The 13,801-nt window shown below is 49.0% G+C and overlaps 7 protein-coding genes across 7 annotated transcripts; 3 read left to right on the forward strand and 4 right to left on the reverse strand.

Annotated features, from left to right (window-relative positions):
- Positions 1-224: 224 nt before the first annotated feature.
- BU24DRAFT_417475 (uncharacterized protein) lies at positions 225-1,529 on the reverse strand. The gene is made up of 5 exons (XM_033526733.1): positions 1,427-1,529; positions 1,125-1,375; positions 998-1,018; positions 865-939; positions 225-811 (listed from the first exon to the last, which is right to left on the reverse strand). The coding sequence occupies exons 1-5, from the start codon at positions 1,447-1,449 to the stop codon at positions 720-722; spliced, it is 462 nt and encodes a 153-aa protein (XP_033390179.1). The 5' UTR covers positions 1,450-1,529; the 3' UTR covers positions 225-719.
- Positions 1,530-1,743: 214 nt separating this feature from the next.
- Positions 1,744-3,411, reverse strand: BU24DRAFT_417476 (S-adenosyl-L-methionine-dependent methyltransferase). Its single transcript, XM_033526734.1, has 3 exons — positions 3,236-3,411; positions 2,950-3,179; positions 1,744-2,872 (listed from the first exon to the last, which is right to left on the reverse strand). Exons 1-3 carry the CDS (start codon positions 3,333-3,335, stop codon positions 1,895-1,897), a joined length of 1,308 nt encoding a protein of 435 aa, XP_033390180.1. The 5' UTR covers positions 3,336-3,411; the 3' UTR covers positions 1,744-1,894.
- Positions 3,412-3,538: 127 nt separating this feature from the next.
- On the forward strand, positions 3,539-5,907 carry BU24DRAFT_362696 (Metallo-dependent phosphatase). Its single transcript, XM_033524188.1, has 3 exons — positions 3,539-3,791; positions 3,852-4,697; positions 4,748-5,907. Exons 1-3 carry the CDS (start codon positions 3,777-3,779, stop codon positions 5,528-5,530), a joined length of 1,644 nt encoding a protein of 547 aa, XP_033390181.1. The 5' UTR covers positions 3,539-3,776; the 3' UTR covers positions 5,531-5,907.
- Positions 5,908-6,358: 451 nt separating this feature from the next.
- On the reverse strand, positions 6,359-6,858 carry BU24DRAFT_417477 (uncharacterized protein). Its single transcript, XM_033526735.1, has one exon. The coding sequence runs from the start codon at positions 6,609-6,611 to the stop codon at positions 6,420-6,422; it is 192 nt and encodes a 63-aa protein (XP_033390182.1). The 5' UTR covers positions 6,612-6,858; the 3' UTR covers positions 6,359-6,419.
- A 396-nt stretch (positions 6,859-7,254) lies between these two features.
- BU24DRAFT_404797 (uncharacterized protein) lies at positions 7,255-9,173 on the reverse strand (the record flags this gene model as incomplete). The annotated part of the gene is made up of 4 exons (XM_033525666.1): positions 7,255-7,794; positions 7,845-8,183; positions 8,236-9,044; positions 9,089-9,173. The coding sequence occupies 4 exons, from the start codon at positions 9,171-9,173 to the stop codon at positions 7,255-7,257; spliced, it is 1,773 nt and encodes a 590-aa protein (XP_033390183.1).
- Positions 9,174-10,078: 905 nt separating this feature from the next.
- Positions 10,079-11,365, forward strand: BU24DRAFT_362698 (uncharacterized protein; the record flags this gene model as incomplete). Its single annotated transcript, XM_033524189.1, has 2 exons — positions 10,079-11,297; positions 11,353-11,365. Exons 1-2 carry the CDS (start codon positions 10,312-10,314, stop codon positions 11,360-11,362), a joined length of 996 nt encoding a protein of 331 aa, XP_033390184.1. The 5' UTR covers positions 10,079-10,311.
- A 661-nt stretch (positions 11,366-12,026) lies between these two features.
- On the forward strand, positions 12,027-13,389 carry BU24DRAFT_457773 (uncharacterized protein; the record flags this gene model as incomplete). The annotated part of the gene is made up of 5 exons (XM_033531569.1): positions 12,027-12,209; positions 12,264-12,300; positions 12,352-12,572; positions 12,641-12,867; positions 12,939-13,389. The coding sequence occupies 5 exons, from the start codon at positions 12,027-12,029 to the stop codon at positions 13,387-13,389; spliced, it is 1,119 nt and encodes a 372-aa protein (XP_033390185.1).
- Between the last annotated feature and the right edge of the window lie 412 nt (positions 13,390-13,801).

A 13,801-nucleotide genomic window follows, 5' to 3' on the forward strand; every position in this document is an offset into this window, starting at 1 on the left:
CTCTGTTGCAAAATGCTGTGTTGACAATGCTGGGCCTCGTTGCGGAGGTCGGAGGTGGACCGCTGAAGCGCAAAGCCGCCGAGATGTATAAGCAGGGAGATCCGCGATCCGTAATCTGCTGGACGGTTTGAGAAACTTGCTACCCCAGTAGTGGAGGCCAAAACACACGAAGGTCTGTGTATTGTACGGGTCTATGAGGTTGTTGGCACGATTGGGTATGTAATGTGGTCGATGCACTGTCGTGGAGACGCGCTTTCCCCCGTTGCTGCGATTTCCCCACGCTATATAACCCTGGCCCTTAACAGGTCTCTTTGATGAGCTACACATATCCCACAAGAACAATGCACGGATTCGACATGCACATGTGCAGATTCGACCTTTGTTTAATTTTACAAAGACTATAGAATTTAGAAGCTGAGCAACCGACACCTTACAATTACCTAGACACTTTTCCAGCCGAGTATAAGCAATAGTTAAGACGGGTATCGCTACAGAGAATATAAACAATTGAAGAAAGCGACGTGAATAGCCCACACATCCATCCCAACGCCCTTGTATGTCAATGTACCGTGATGTACGCGGGTAGCTGGTACTTTGAGACTAAGAAAGCAGTCCTACCTTAACGACTGCTATGAAGAAAAGGAGACGATAAAATGGCCTTGAACTCCCGCAATGCCCATTTGATGCCGCTGAATAGAATGACAAGTAGAGGCAAGCTCTTACGATGTCTTGCCCTGATCGAGTGCGGATAACTGCTTCTTCAGCTGAGTGAAGAAGTCTTGCCCGTTCGGCATGAGGTGGCTCATGTTTCCTGTGTCCAGATCAGTGGAGCCATACCAATGGGATATAACTCCCTAAACGCACCTCGAGAGCCCCAAGCACCACTGCTTCTTTTTGGGACCGAGTCGCCCTGAACTTTGTGATATACGGCGGGAGAGTCTGCAGATAGAATCGGTCAATACATGTGCGCAAGTGGACTTATAGCAGGCAGTCATACTGGTAGTGTTCTCGACATATTCTGGATTGAAGGTCAGTATTGCTTGCTCAGGTTTGAAAAGTATTCCGCGCAGCTAGCGATCACAGTGATACTCTTTCTCCTTCGGGTATTGGATCTGTAGGCTTACTTTTCTTAAGGAATTCCTTGACCTCAGCAGCATTGAAGTCCTTCACAGGCACATGCCTATCTGCCTGAGGAGTGGAGGATTGGTTAGGTCCTCGATCGCCTCCACCGCTAGCAGCCTTTCCCTTCGCTGAGCCCCAGGCATTTCCAGACAGCGTGGAGAGCGCTTGTTGTCGGCCGCCTGGGTTGGTGGGGGTATTTGTGCCGCTGCGCGCATCTTGGTTTTGGCGATTGGGGGGTCCTGACCGACGCCAGCTGTTGAAAGTCAGTGAATGCACCATCGGACGAGTAAGTTGTAAAGTATACCGGTTTTCTCCCGCGCCACTCATTTTCGAAAGAGAGAGAAAGAGAGAAGTAGAGTGAGGAGGTGACGAGGTTGGTGGGGGGTAAGAATAGGGTAGGTAATGGGCAATTACTCGTGAGCTCCCATTATTCAGAGAATCTCTGGCAAGCATTCAGAGGGGTGCTCCGTGCTCCGTCTCCCAATTGAACCAATCAGAGCTTCACACGCATTTTCTACATTTCCTAACAGGTCCTCGCACCGCTGTAACTTCGTAAATAATCTTCGGTGTAGCGAATCAATTATTGTGTTTTATGCAAGTCGCACCTGTCAGAAGACGCAGGCCAGAGATCCATGATTGGATTGACAGTACAGTGACGATACCATGTACAGTACGCCTAGACTATTTGAGGTTCATACTCTTCACTACATAGAGAGGGGTGTCTAGGCATCTACAATCCACAACGGCGCATCAAACGCGATATTGAATTGTATTATGACGAATCTTCATGGGAACTTGGAGAATACGAATCGTGGCTCGGAGGCTCCATGCGCTTCCATAGAGCCAAAAATCCACCGCCAACAACTCTCTCTCCAACCTTGGGTCTACACACAATTACCTGTGAATCTTCGCCAGGCTCTTCAAACGCCTCATCCAACTCATCGTCTCTCGTCGACTGCCCCTCCATGGCATCTGTAGAGCTATCATCCGAAGGTCGCAGGCCCGATTGGACCTCGCTTTCCTTAGGTGATTGGCCTGGTTTCTTCAACGTTGCTCGGGGTTTCACAGATCGAACGTCCCATTGGCGGATGTTACCCGCCCCTAGTTCGATGACTTGGTCGAGTAGGTATGGGAGCCTATTCTTGCGAATTATCTCTACGCATTCAAGGATCTGAGTGATGCTGGGATTGAAGACTGCCAGAAGCCCATTCACATGCAGTACCGTTGCTACGCTGGCGAGGTGGTCGTGGGCATTTGGTAGATCTAGGAAGACATGCGACAAAAACGGTCCCTGGTCGCCTCTAGCTGATTTCTGGGAGTCGATCCATGCGGAGACATCACCAACATGGAAATCAACATTGCAGGCATACATACCCTGCCGGAAGCCTTTCACAATCTTGCGTGCGAACTTGGAGTGCTTACTGGATATATCCAGAGTATGCACAATGGCTCGGCGTCCTGCCTTCCATGATTCAAAGTTTGCGTCTTGGAGGTCGGATATGGATTCGCCCAGGTGCACGTCATCCTCGGACTCTTGAGCCTCAGGTTCCTCCCGGGAAGTGATAAACGGCGGAGGTTTTGGCGATGCAGAATTGGCAGCATGCACGGCACGAGACAGATGAAGAGTCAAGGCTCCATGTCCAGTGCCGGCCTCTAGGATCTCCAGAGGCGCATCGTGGGAAGAGCCAGAAGGAGTGTCTACGTGAATGTCGAGAAGGGACACTATGAGGTTGGCGTCGTGCGGGTATATCTATTTACAGGTCAGCTAAATGTTGACATTCAGGACATATTTTCGACATCATTCTCTGAAGATCATTGGTAACGCACAGGAGTAACAATGCGCGGAGTCAACCGGACATACTCTGCTAAAGTAGGGTCGTGTAGGCGCAAAGGATAGCCTTTGGACGAGTTCACTAATTGTCGAGGACTCTTGCCGATAATTGATGCGTGCTCGACAGCACCACGATGAGTATGAAGAACATTCCCACTCTTCAATCTGACAAGGGTCCCCTCATTGGCGGCGTCTCTCTTATGGCGGAGGATTACGACATCTCCTTCTGAGAAGCCATGAGTACAGGGATTAGAGATACAGATGCCACATGTTTGCGCTTGCCTTGGAATGTTTTGTAAAGCAGAGAGCTATTAGAGAACTCTCTTTTGCATAACCGTAATGGAGAAGAATTGATGTGCTTGAGGCGAAAGATAGATCGCATTGCAGTGTACTCCGTATGTAGTTGGCTGCTTGGTGTAGCCTGTCCTGTCTGTTAGGTGGAACTGGGTAGTAGAGTGTTGTATGTACGAGGGCAGAAGATCTAGAATGCGGAGAAACCCCCGCGGGAGAGAGACAGCCAAGCAATTAAGTTGATAGGTTACTAGTTAGTAGGTGGTAGGTACGTACCTCGTAGAACAGACCACACGTGAACCTACCTATACTCGTACTACACTCCATTTACACAGTAACAGTACACAGTACGCCCCTTGTGCACCTCCTTCAAGACGACACTTCAACTGCTCTCGCCAAAGGCCATATTACTGCGACAGGCCATGGTGGCCGTGCTCAAACAATCATAAATCTTTTTGCCATCTTAGATGTAGCTCAGGCGACATTGCATCGCCGCATCTGCGTCCTCCATCCGGGCGCGACCACTCACATCATGACCCGCCGAATTGTTCGTCATTCACAATCCAGACCCCACCGGTGCTTCTACTAATCTCAGTCTTAAATACAGGTCCGAACAGGCTGTCAGCTTGCAGTCTTCGCCGTCGTTGCCTTCTTCTTCGTCCTCTTCCTCGATAACTACTACTTTGTCCTTCCGCAATCGATCCATAACCATCTCCCGCTCCACAACGAAAGACTCATCATCACAGACATAACCGTCCAAACCTGCTCTGCACTCAACCCTTTGAACAAATGCATGCTCGACCCAGATAAATGGCATCGCATCGATAAGGATTTATACCTCAACACCGGCTGGGTCAACAAGGCTTTTGTCCACATTAAGCGCAAATCCGAAGAGGAACTCACAGAGGATGACAAGGTCATCGTGGATGTTCGCATTCAGAAACTCGATCCAGCAATCAGCGAGAAGGCCCAAGCAAGCGAGAAGTGGGAATCTCGGCCCGCTAAGCTATGGCTGAAGCGATCTAAGAAGCGTCATGCGAGCGACGGAAAGAACACAGTCACCGCAGTGGATGTGCTCTTCGGTGCCGATGCAGTCGAGCCTCGTCTCGGTTGGCAATTGGTCAATGGCGCTCTTCGTCTAGAGAATGGCGAAAACAAGGAGCCACGCCTGAGCATTCGACGCGGCGCTCCGGTGAAGATCGAAAGAGAAAAGCAGGTGCCGAGGATCAGGAAGGATGGGAAGTTCAAGATCTTGCAGGTGTCTGATCTTCATCTCAGTACTGGACTTGGTGCTTGCCGAGATCCGGAGCCTCCTGGTCATAATGGAGGCAAATGCGATGCGGACCCTAGGACCCTTGAGTTTGTGGAGAAGATCATTCAAGAGGAGAAGCCAGACCTGGTTGTCCTTTCCGGAGATCAGGTCAACGGCGAAACCGCACCCGATTCACAGACCGTAAGAATATTCCAGTAGTGTACCAAGATCTTCAGCTAATGATTCCCCAGGCTTTGTTCAAGATTGCTGGTCTTCTCGCAGAACACAAGATCCCGTACACTGCCATATTTGGCAACCACGACGATGAAGGCTCTCTATCGCGCAATGCCCAGATGTCACTATATCAATCCCTACCCTACTGCCTTGCGGAGGCTGGTCCCAACGAGTTGGCTGGAGTGGGCAACTACTACATCGAAATTTCGGCCCATAACAGCAGACACTCTGCTCTCACTCTCTATTTCCTTGATACTCATGCTTATTCGCCCGACGAGAACAAATACCGAGGCTACGACTGGTTGAAACCAGATCAGATCGAATGGTTCAGAAACACAGCTGAGCACTTGAAGGAAGCACACAAGCACTACACCCACATCCATCTCGACATGGCCTTCATTCATATCCCGCTCCCTGAATATGCCGTCGAAGGTCAGCAACGAGTGGGCGAGTGGAAAGAAGGCGTCACCGCCCCTGGCTTCAACACCCACTTCAAAGACGCACTCGTTGAGCACGGCATCAAAGCCGTGTCTTGCGGCCACGACCACGCGAATGACTACTGCGCCATGTCCCAGAATGCCAACAAAGATGGAGATCTGTGGATGTGCTACGCCGGCGGCAGCGGCTTCGGAGGATACGGCGGCTATGGAGGTTACCATCGCCGCGTCAGAGTATTCGAAATCGACGCCAACCAGGCACAAATATCTACGTGGAAGAGAGTCGAATACGGCGACACTGGGAAGCGGCTCGACGAACAGGTCATTGTCTCCGCCGGGAAGATCGTTGCTCCTCAGCAGTGATAGGCATTCGATACAGCTCTCAAAGAGGTTTCATAGGTGTTATCGAAAAAAAAATTGGGAATTAAAAGGTATACCATTCAGCGAGGTGCTCTGGCGTCAGGAGTCTTTCTCTATTTGTCCTGTTTCCCTTGGGAAGATTTCGTTGCTTAGCAGGCATATCGAACGCGACGAGCGCAGATTTAAGGGTTCATATCTTATTTCAGTATTGTTTCATGCGGGTTGTACTTTTTAGGTCTCTTGGTTTTCAACTGTAGTGAATGAAGATGAAGCTAGTTACACTGGCCTTGCCTGCAGTCATCAAACATCGTCGTCTTGGATTATCTCCCCAAGCACGAATGCCATTCCCCTACGATGTCTCTCTCAATACCACTACGTACTCAATGACTCCTAAACTCCATGACGTTGTCATATTTTTCGTGGGTCCCAACCAGGCTCCCTGTGTTGACCCCGACGCACAGTGAGCGCTCCAGTGGATACCCAGTCCTTGATGAATCGCGAGCATACCTAGCCGCCACCCATAAGCAACGATAAAGCAAGCAAGCAATCAATCAATAAAATGCAAGCCACCACCAATAGGCACCATGTACCACCAATATAACACACGAAGTCCAAGCAAAAAGAAAAGCCCGCATGCACGAAGACGGAGGGAGCAAGGGAGTAAGGGAGACCCCGCACGCCGGCAGCGCATCCTCCCGTCCCCGCCCCTCCCCTCCACAAACAGCCAGCCACCTTATCTCCCCCACTCCCTTGTGCGACCCGCCAGTTTGGAACTCTCGGGATTCCATGATTCCTGCGCAGGGATGAAGGACCACACCACATCGGACGATGGGATGGTTATGATGGAGGGCACTTCTGTGCTTTTTATGCTTCTGCTTCTGCTTTATTATTACTAAGGAGGCGCATCGGGGGCGTCGGGGAACCAATAATGGTGGTTATTGAACTTCTTTTTTTTTATTCTATGTTTTTCGTTTTGTTTTTGGGGAGGCGGGATGGCGATGTTTGGGTGAGATGATGGATGGATGTGCAATGGATGCCTTGCGGCGGGGGGTTGATAGCCTGGTCTGTTTGCCACGTCGTTCATCTTGCTGATGGCGTCTGTGGTGTTACACTCAAGATTGTCCAGAGCTGCCTGTCCAGAGCTGCCTGTCCAGAGCTGCTTGTCTAGAGCTGCTGGTTAAGGATGACGATAGATCGATGAGGGCAATGCAATTCATGTTGAGAGCGCTTTCCGTTCCGCAATTCGTGAGACATCTTCAACATGTCTTTCGGTTACAAAACTCCCGTGTTAAGAATCATCCATTATTTTGTTGTAGACAATACGATCTAGGAGCATGAAGTAGCAACATTTATGTGTACGGTACAGGATGTGTACCTTAACTTCACGTCAGTGGTTCATAGTCCCGGGATATCAACAGTCATTTCACGAAAGAGATGTCATAGCATCACCCCAATATGTTGTGGCCACACTCTGATACCAGATAATACCGAGATGATTTGAGAGCTATCATAGGTCATACGCTTCGGCCGTAGCCACCCAAGTCCAACCTACTGCAATTTGTTGTTCGCCCGTGAAAGATAAGGAAAGCGGGCAATTTGTTTTGGTTACCATCATAATCATTACCGACTCCAGAAGCAAATTTTCCGACCCTCAGGACAAAGTACGTAAGCGACAGTTGACAAGCAGTGAGCATAGGAAAGACAACCGAAATAATATACCATCCTTTTCAAGTTTCCAACAAGAGAGGAGTGGGACAAGCCGTCGTCGGTGGGTCAAATTGGATATGAGTAAGCTCTCGGAGATGCCAGAAGTTGATATGGCCTTTCATAGGCTTGCAATCAGCGTCTTTGGTGGAATCGTCGAAGAAGTCAATCCAATGCGTTGCAACGTACGGAGCAACCTTGTACCAACGAGGGGCTTTCAACCAAGGACCAGCTTCGGCAGGTCTGAAATCACCCAGACATACCGAAAAGTCGTCGTAGAAGAGTTCTACAGCGCCGCGTGGAGTCTTTCTTAGTGCTTGAACGTTCTCCAAGGAGGCCCTGCTGAAGGACCACCGATAATCTAGTGGTTTCGGGACGGTTTTGGTGGTGTGGAACGGCCCACTAACGGGGTGGTTGAACGATGGGATCGCTGATAGCAGTGAGCAGGTCCCGAGGCTGTGGTAGAAGCCGCTGGACGATGGTACCGCAATCGGTTGATATTTTCTCGTTTCCGTTGGTTCAAGGTAACCACCTAGCCATACAGTCTTTTTGGTAGTCTCAACCTAGTACCCTTGGTCAGATTATGCGGACTCTTCGTGGAAAAACAACGTACCAAGAATCCAAAACCATCCTTCTCAAAGCTCACAATCCATATTCTCTGGATCCTTTCGTTGGCTAGTTTGTTGAGCGGGCAATACGCCCAAGTAGCATCTCTCTGAGGGTAGTTGTATTTTTCGCCGGGAGCATCCTTGTGAGCATGAATAGCTTTGACTCGCTGTTCGGCCTGAGCGATGGAGATTCCTGTTATACCCTCCAGAGACACAACCGTTGCAGTGAAATCATAAAAGCTCAAGGGCGCAGGTAAGATTGACAAAGGGAATGTAGTAGAATTTGGCCAGTGTATTTGGTGAATGGGCTTACGGAACATGTCCACTCGAGTGACAAGAAGACCCTGAATCTTGGTGTTAGGCTGTTTTTTCTTTACACTGAGATGTTGGGCTCACCTTCAGAGTGATCCATAATACGTCATGCGCGCGTGAGGGTCTACGAATTGCTTGAAAGTGGCCTGGTTTATGATGTCTGCCTGATGAATGTGCGAGGGCGAAAGACATGCGAGCAATTCCAGTGTCATCAGAGTACAATAGAACATAATCCCAGTCGACATTTGGTGCTTTGATCCGAACGGTGCCTTCGAGTGGCTCGTCGTAGATACCGGCAAGATAAGAGGCTCTCTTGTAGACAATGAAGCGTGCATAGAGCGCACCGCCGCTACGAATTGGACGATGCATTGGTTCTGACCACGTTTGGAAAGCTTGGAGCTGTCTGATAGTCCTCTCCTTGAACATCAGACGGGTGCCTGGGCTTTGAACCACAGAGGAGAAAACATCGTACTGGACACTGTATGGCGAATCTCGGAGGAGAAGAAGCAAATTCTGAAGCTCTCCATCAATTTTGTACGCGCCGACAATCGTGTTAAGGTGAAGGAAGAGGTCCTCACAAAGAGCGGCTGCCGTCAGCTGTGAGATTGGTTGTATTAAGCTGTCGGGCATCTGATTGCGACTAGGGTCGCTGCCCGCCTCCTCATAGGCTTGCACCAAAGCTTGCGTGCATCGGAGGAACCAACAATTATTGACTTTGGCAGAGTCCGGTAGACATCGCGAAACGACATCGTGGCAAGCTGTGTGGAATGCGTATGAACGATTGGCCTCGCTACATCTGATACAACTTTGCATCGGACAGCAATCCGGAATGAAATTGGTTATGGCAACTTCGTCGATGGCATTGTATTTCTCATGTACTGGTGTTGTCAGATCTGTCACATAGTACAATACGAAGGTTAGTTGAACAATGACCTACTAATGGAAACGTGCTCGCCTTCCAAAGGCATCCAACACAGGGCGCAGCGGCTCCAGATCACGAGATGGCAATGTTGGAGGTGCATTTTTTGGTGCGGAGGAGCTAACCAAGGGCAAGGCACTGCGGACTTTATGAAAGAGCTGCCGGCAAGGTGTGACGGGTCATATCCTCACTTGTGTCACTGTCATTGACTGTATAATTGGTTGGAACGTTGCACGACTCACCTCTGATGCCACAACCCGATTGTTGCCTTTGGAGCCAATCTGATAAGTCTTGTGAATGGTCAGTATAGGATGCAAATGTATGGATTATGCACGGCAACATTATACATGGGACGGGACACGGCAATCGTCTTATCGAAGGGTGGCCAGCCTGCGCTTTCGGTTCTGTTCTGCTGGTTTCTTGGGAAACAAGTTGGGGATAATCCCCGCAGTTGCTGCACTTCCTTTTTTTATGTTTGTTTTTGCCGCCATCTTGCATGTTGTGGGGATAGCGAGACTCAGCTACTCTAAAAATATTGACTAAAGACTATAGTAGTCTATCAGAGAATATGGTCTACTCCAGTCGATGTTGTCTTGTGGAGGACAACAACAGAGCTGGTCAATTTGGCATTTTCGAAACGTATCTAACTCTTTTGTCGACTAGAAGACTCTTTTACTAAGAATAGCCTCTCATGTTGCTCACAGGGTGTAGTGGCAATATGTTTGCAAACATTCTGTCCTCCTGAGAGATGGTGGGTACGCTTTCTGATAGCTGTGGTGACATGGCAGATGTCGAACAATAATACAATCGAGATGATACCCATGTGAACCAATTACAAGTAAGCTTGGTGATGCGAAAAAGAAAAATAGGTTGTTTTGTCTCAGCCTGACAGACGAGCTGGAAAAAGGACCCTCTGCGTGCGCGTTTGTCCGTCACGTAGGATGGCCCTTGCGGCATGGACCAAAGCAGCGAAAGGCAAACGAGGCAACATTGTCGACACACCGACCAGGCGAGACTTGGTCGAGACTGAACCCAACATTCTGTTCCGTTGAGATACCGAATTGTGGGAAACCTTCAGTTACGGTTTCGTGTTGACTCACTGACCAATCTCTCGGATATGCCTACCAAGACCAATATCACAACGGACCATCCTCCTCAACGAAATGATACATCTAACATCATCAACACATTAACATACAACTATCAGAAATCATCAGCTTCACCATTCATCTCAATTAGTCATGTCTAGCAGGCAATATCATTGCATTGGCAAGGGGTTCTGCGGCAGTGTCTGGGCTCTTGATAATGACACCGCACACACCGCCGCCATAAAGCGGGAAGACGGCGGGCCCGATCGATCTGTCACAAACGATTACAACATGCATGTTCGAATTCTTCGAAGTGCATTTCAAACCCCTCCTTCAACGCCCCTGTCGATACCCGAATGCCATGGATTGGTGCAACAGACCGATGACTCTTGGTGGGAAACGCGCCTACATCAATTTCCCGCTGGCTACACAGCATGTAGGGCACTTATCTCAGAACGCATACCCAAGATACCTAGGTCGATTAGCAACAAAATCGTGGATCTGTTCTGTGTGGGTAACGCTCCCCTGTCGGAATTCGTGAAGCAAAACCACGCCGACGATGCTTGCCTGGTCCGACCGTATCTTGGACGAATACGCGGTCACTACCAGAAGCAGACGGCAAGGCCCTCACGATACCAACGCTTTAGTCTCCGCAATGTGCCTCTTCACCTCGATCAGATGGAGAAGCTCGGTCTTGATGTGGCTGCTTACGCAGAGACGATGGCAGACGCCCTCGCGCTCATGCATTGGGGCGCTCAAGTTGATGCCAATGACGTCGAGTTCGTTCTGGCACCTCCACGACAGCAGGAGAAAGCACCATACGCCTTTCAATCTGAATGGTTAGGCGATCATTGCTTGTGGATTCTTGACTTTGATTGTTGCCATCCCATCTCCATGGATGAGGCAGGCCTCGACAAAGCATGCGTCGCGTTTTTCAAGAACGACCCGTTCTATCCGAGGCCGCAAAGTCAGGAATCTGCAGATACGGCGTTGTGGAATGTGTTCAAGGAGAGGTTCTTGGTGGCTAGTCGGAAGATTCTTAGCCAAGGAGACAGGGATGAGCAATGGCTGGCAGAGGAGTTAGTGAAGAAGATTGAGATCGAAGGTCAATTGAGAAGAAGCAAAAAGGAAAAATTGGAGTGAGTTTATCTCAGATTCTTAATGAGAAAGTACATCCGAACTGACAAGATTTAGCAGCGCGTAAGCCACTACAATGGCACGATTAGCTAACTAGTGATTACATGGGACGGTTTTCTGCGAGTCTTTAAGTAATGGGTCTTCCTGGTGGTACAATTTTCAGATCTTTGTTTGCAGCTAGATAAATCAATCACTGCCTTTGGCCATCTTGACATGTCTACAAAAACACAGTGTACTAATTCATGTTAACAGAGCTAGCGTGTGATCCTGATATATATATTAATCTTCGAAACATTATTGTATTAGAAGCAACACGAAGGCCTGGATGGTAGGAAACACGTCCGAACATACCCTCATAATGGAAGGTGGAAATAGAATGTGTGCCGGCAAGCCCAAAGCTTGGCCTCTCTAGCACATGATTATCGTGCTCGGTTTCGCCAACGTGGTGAGTCTCGATGTGATGGCCTTTGTCTATCGATGGGCTACTTTCACCCGCGCTATGTCCCATCGAGGTAGGCACTTCCGGACGTCTCTCCAATTCGCGGGGGAGGGGTGAAGGGTCCAAGTGGCTTGAAGGTACTAGACCTGGACCGTCTGGCCAGTTAAAGTATCCGGAGCAGCCGTTATACTTAACATTAAATCGCGTGGAGAGCCCACCACCGTCGAAGAGCAGTAACAACTATGCTTACTTTTCTATCGGGACGAGCCTCTTTCCCTTTCCCTCGGGCAGCATGGCGACTGTTCTATCCGCCGCAAATGTAGAACACCTCACCTTTGGATATCGGAATCGGACAATCACTGCGATAGCCGTCTGTTTTCCGCTGGCTATATTTGCCGTAATCCTTCGGTTTACGGCGCGAAAGATAGCTAGGGCTGGAATATGGTACGATGACTGGCTCTCCTGCGCAGGTTTGGTATGTTCAGACAAGACCCTCTTCATTTGAAGTTGACTAAAATGTGCCTTCAAGGTCGGGTTGGGAGTGTTTATATCTCTCGTCCTTGTCGGTAAGAATCGGTAAATCCCATGCGCAGCCTCCATATCTAATGCTTATATAGATCTTCCGGATGACAGTGCTATCAGGGGGGATCCAATACCAGAAAGCACCCTCTTAGCAAATGCAAAAACCGTTTATGTAGCTGAACTGTTCTACTACATCACGCAGTTCAGCCTCAAACTCTCCATTCTGGCATTCTACTGGAGGCTATTCAACGCATCCTCGATACGCGTTCCGATATATCTGGTCACTGCTTTTTGTGTAGCTTGGTTTGTTGCATCGGTAACTTGCCCATCTTAGACGTACCACAGCTCTCTCCAGTGCAACACTGACAATAAATGTACGCACAGTTTCTCGTCACAGCCCTCCAATGTGTTCCAGTTGCTTCACTGTGGACGCCAGCCCTGAGGAGCTCAGCGAAATGCGTCCGGCTGGCGCCCTTTTTCTTCGGCACCTCAATTCCCAATATTGTAGCCGATCTATTCCTACTTGCACTTCCCATGCCTTACGTCTGGCGCTTGAAGATCAGCCTGACACAGAGGGTTTTCGTTATGGGATTTTTCCTTCTCGGCGGCTTGTGAGTCTCAATCTTTTCTTCAATTCAGGCAGAATTTTCAAGGTGAACACTGACGAAGACTACGTGACCAGTGTCTTAATAGCATCTGCCATCCGGCTTCGGCTGCTACTCAGAATAGACATGCGATCGTTCTATGCGAACTGGGCTGTGGAGAACTCCGTTCTCTGGAGCGCGATAGAAAACTGCATGGCTGTCGTCTGCGTCTGCCTTCCCTCGCTCCGACCAATAGTCAGGCTCCTTCCTTGTCCAACACGTCTGGGAAAGAGTCTGGGTTCTTCTGATTATACCAGCGGTGGCGACATGCGCATCGCTAGCATGGAGAATTCGGTGGATAAAACGAAGCCGCAGCAACGACATATCGAGCATGAACTGCCGGATTGGGACGGTGCCAGCTGTTACGTTAGCGCGGAAAGGGCCGCCGAGGGTCAATCAATAACGACGGCGGATGAGGAGAGTATCATTGTACAAACCGAGATTCAGGTATCGTCTGTTGATGTGAACCGGCCGACAGCGATAGCGTAGTTCGTGCAGTGGCAGTACGCGACACATTTGCTTTTATGGCTCAATCCAGGGTCTCAGATGGTGTTATTGATGAATCTCAAAATGATTCTAGAAGCTATATACCAATCTTAATTATTTTCTTCTTCAAAAAAGATGGTTTTGCTAGTGTATTTGGGAGATGCTAATCATTTTAGGGGTTCTGCACACCAACCTTATAGCTGTGATTGTACCTGCCAGATGGACACTTTCTGTTAAGATTACATCATTTTGTAGGCAATGAGAACGAAGTATAGAAAATTATGACTACAGGTTGCCCGCAAAGTTAACAAACTATGTTCTATATAAAGGGTTCAAAGGCTTTGAAATTTCAATTTCCAAAGAATTTGTAAGGATAACAGCGCACTCGAATTGAAAGAACTGATTCGACTTTCTG

Source organism: Aaosphaeria arxii, assembly GCF_010015735.1.
Source record: "Aaosphaeria arxii CBS 175.79 unplaced genomic scaffold BU24scaffold_1, whole genome shotgun sequence".
In the NCBI taxonomy this organism is placed as follows: domain Eukaryota; kingdom Fungi; phylum Ascomycota; class Dothideomycetes; order Pleosporales; genus Aaosphaeria; species Aaosphaeria arxii.

What these genes read in the sequence shown, in the direction of transcription:
- BU24DRAFT_417475 (XM_033526733.1), bottom strand. Translation starts at nt 1,449, where the DNA reads ATGAGTGGCGCGGGAGAAAACCG. An exon ending in CAAGGAATTCCTTAAGAAAA is followed by an intron (nt 1,019 to 1,124) that starts GTAAGCCTACAG and finishes CCTTCAATCCAG; the next exon opens with AATATGTCGAGAACACTACC. An exon ending in ATATGTCGAGAACACTACCA is followed by an intron (nt 940 to 997) that starts GTATGACTGCCT and finishes TTCTATCTGCAG; the next exon opens with ACTCTCCCGCCGTATATCAC.
- BU24DRAFT_417477 (XM_033526735.1), bottom strand. Translation starts at nt 6,611, where the DNA reads ATGAACGACGTGGCAAACAGACCAGGCTATCAACCCCCCGCCGCAAGG.
- BU24DRAFT_362696 (XM_033524188.1), top strand. An exon ending in CCGCACCCGATTCACAGACC is followed by an intron (nt 4,698 to 4,747) that starts GTAAGAATATTC and finishes ATGATTCCCCAG; the next exon opens with GCTTTGTTCAAGATTGCTGG.
- BU24DRAFT_417476 (XM_033526734.1), bottom strand. Translation starts at nt 3,335, where the DNA reads ATGCGATCTATCTTTCGCCTCAAGCACATCAATTCTTCTCCATTACGG. An exon ending in GCTTTACAAAACATTCCAAG is followed by an intron (nt 3,180 to 3,235) that starts GCAAGCGCAAAC and finishes ATGGCTTCTCAG; the next exon opens with AAGGAGATGTCGTAATCCTC. An exon ending in CTCCGCGCATTGTTACTCCT is followed by an intron (nt 2,873 to 2,949) that starts GTGCGTTACCAA and finishes ACCTGTAAATAG; the next exon opens with ATATACCCGCACGACGCCAA.